Source organism: Petaurus breviceps, unplaced genomic scaffold (assembly GCF_028583685.1).
Source record: "Petaurus breviceps papuanus isolate PSGF00001 unplaced genomic scaffold, PetGlider_PUasm1.0 99, whole genome shotgun sequence".
Taxonomy (NCBI): domain Eukaryota; kingdom Metazoa; phylum Chordata; class Mammalia; order Diprotodontia; family Petauridae; genus Petaurus; species Petaurus breviceps.
Genome location: NW_027187465.1, coordinates 7,561,631 through 7,562,574, shown reverse-complemented (window position 1 = coordinate 7,562,574; position 944 = coordinate 7,561,631). Strand labels below are relative to the sequence as shown.

Here is a 944-nt window from a genome sequence, read left to right as displayed (position 1 = left end):
AGAGAGAGAGAGAGAGACAGAGAGAGAGAGAGAGAGACAGAGAGAGAAAGAATATGAAAATGTGTATATTCCAGGCAGGACCACTGATGATGGCTGCATGGAGGATACATTTTCTCTGTAGATAAGACACAGCTTGGATCCAAGCCCAACAAATTGGCCATTTTCTGTCACACCCCACATTCCTGTATTAGGTGAAGTCATGCGTCTCTGGTGCTTTTTTAACAGTGAAGACTACCAGCAGTGTGTATGTTTTTGTTTCCACTCAGATCTATGATTGTTAGTACAGAGACATCCCATTGGGGAAAATGTTTCTACCAATATAGATGGGCATTTGCTCTAGCCTTCTAGTCTAAAGAGATGCCCAGGACACTGAGAGCTTAAATGTCTGGTCCAGGGCCACACAGACACTATTTGTCAGAGGTAGGTCTTGAATTCAGGCCTTTCTGACTCCAAGGCTTGGTCATTATTATCTACTTCACACAAAATCTCCATAGAAATGTTGGCTGTTGTTATCATTGATATTATGATAATTATCAAACTGCTGTGACCCGAGAAAGTCAAACTCAGAAGCCCATCTTTGGAGTGGCTTGAGTGCTCTGGGATCATCTATGTTGGGTTTTCCAAATAAAACAATTACTTGTGATCCATTCTGTGGACTTCATCTCTATGTCCCAAGGAGAATATATCTTCCCTTCTCAGGATGCATTGTGCTTTGGTTTGGCTTTTAGGAAGAACTCACTGCTCTGCGAAAGAAACTAGAGACATCTGAGAAATCACGGACTGAACTTCGGCAGAACACAGACCTGCTAGAGAGCAAGGTAACTGATGGGGGTGGGGATGGGGGAGGAAAAAGGGGAGAGAAAGAGGAATGGAGAGAGGGAGATTGAGTGGGAGGAAAGAGAGAGAGAGAGAGAGAGAGAGAGAGAGAGAGAGAGAGAGAGAGA

At 43.9% G+C, this 944-nt stretch overlaps 1 protein-coding gene across 1 annotated transcript in view; it reads left to right on the top strand.

Moving 5' to 3' along the window:
- MYO18B (myosin XVIIIB) overlaps positions 1–944 on the top strand; it is a 377,501-nt gene that overhangs the window by 180,275 nt on the left and 196,282 nt on the right. The window contains 1 exon segment of the mRNA XM_069081888.1: positions 729–818. Coding sequence (XP_068937989.1) covers positions 729–818 — 90 coding nt within the window.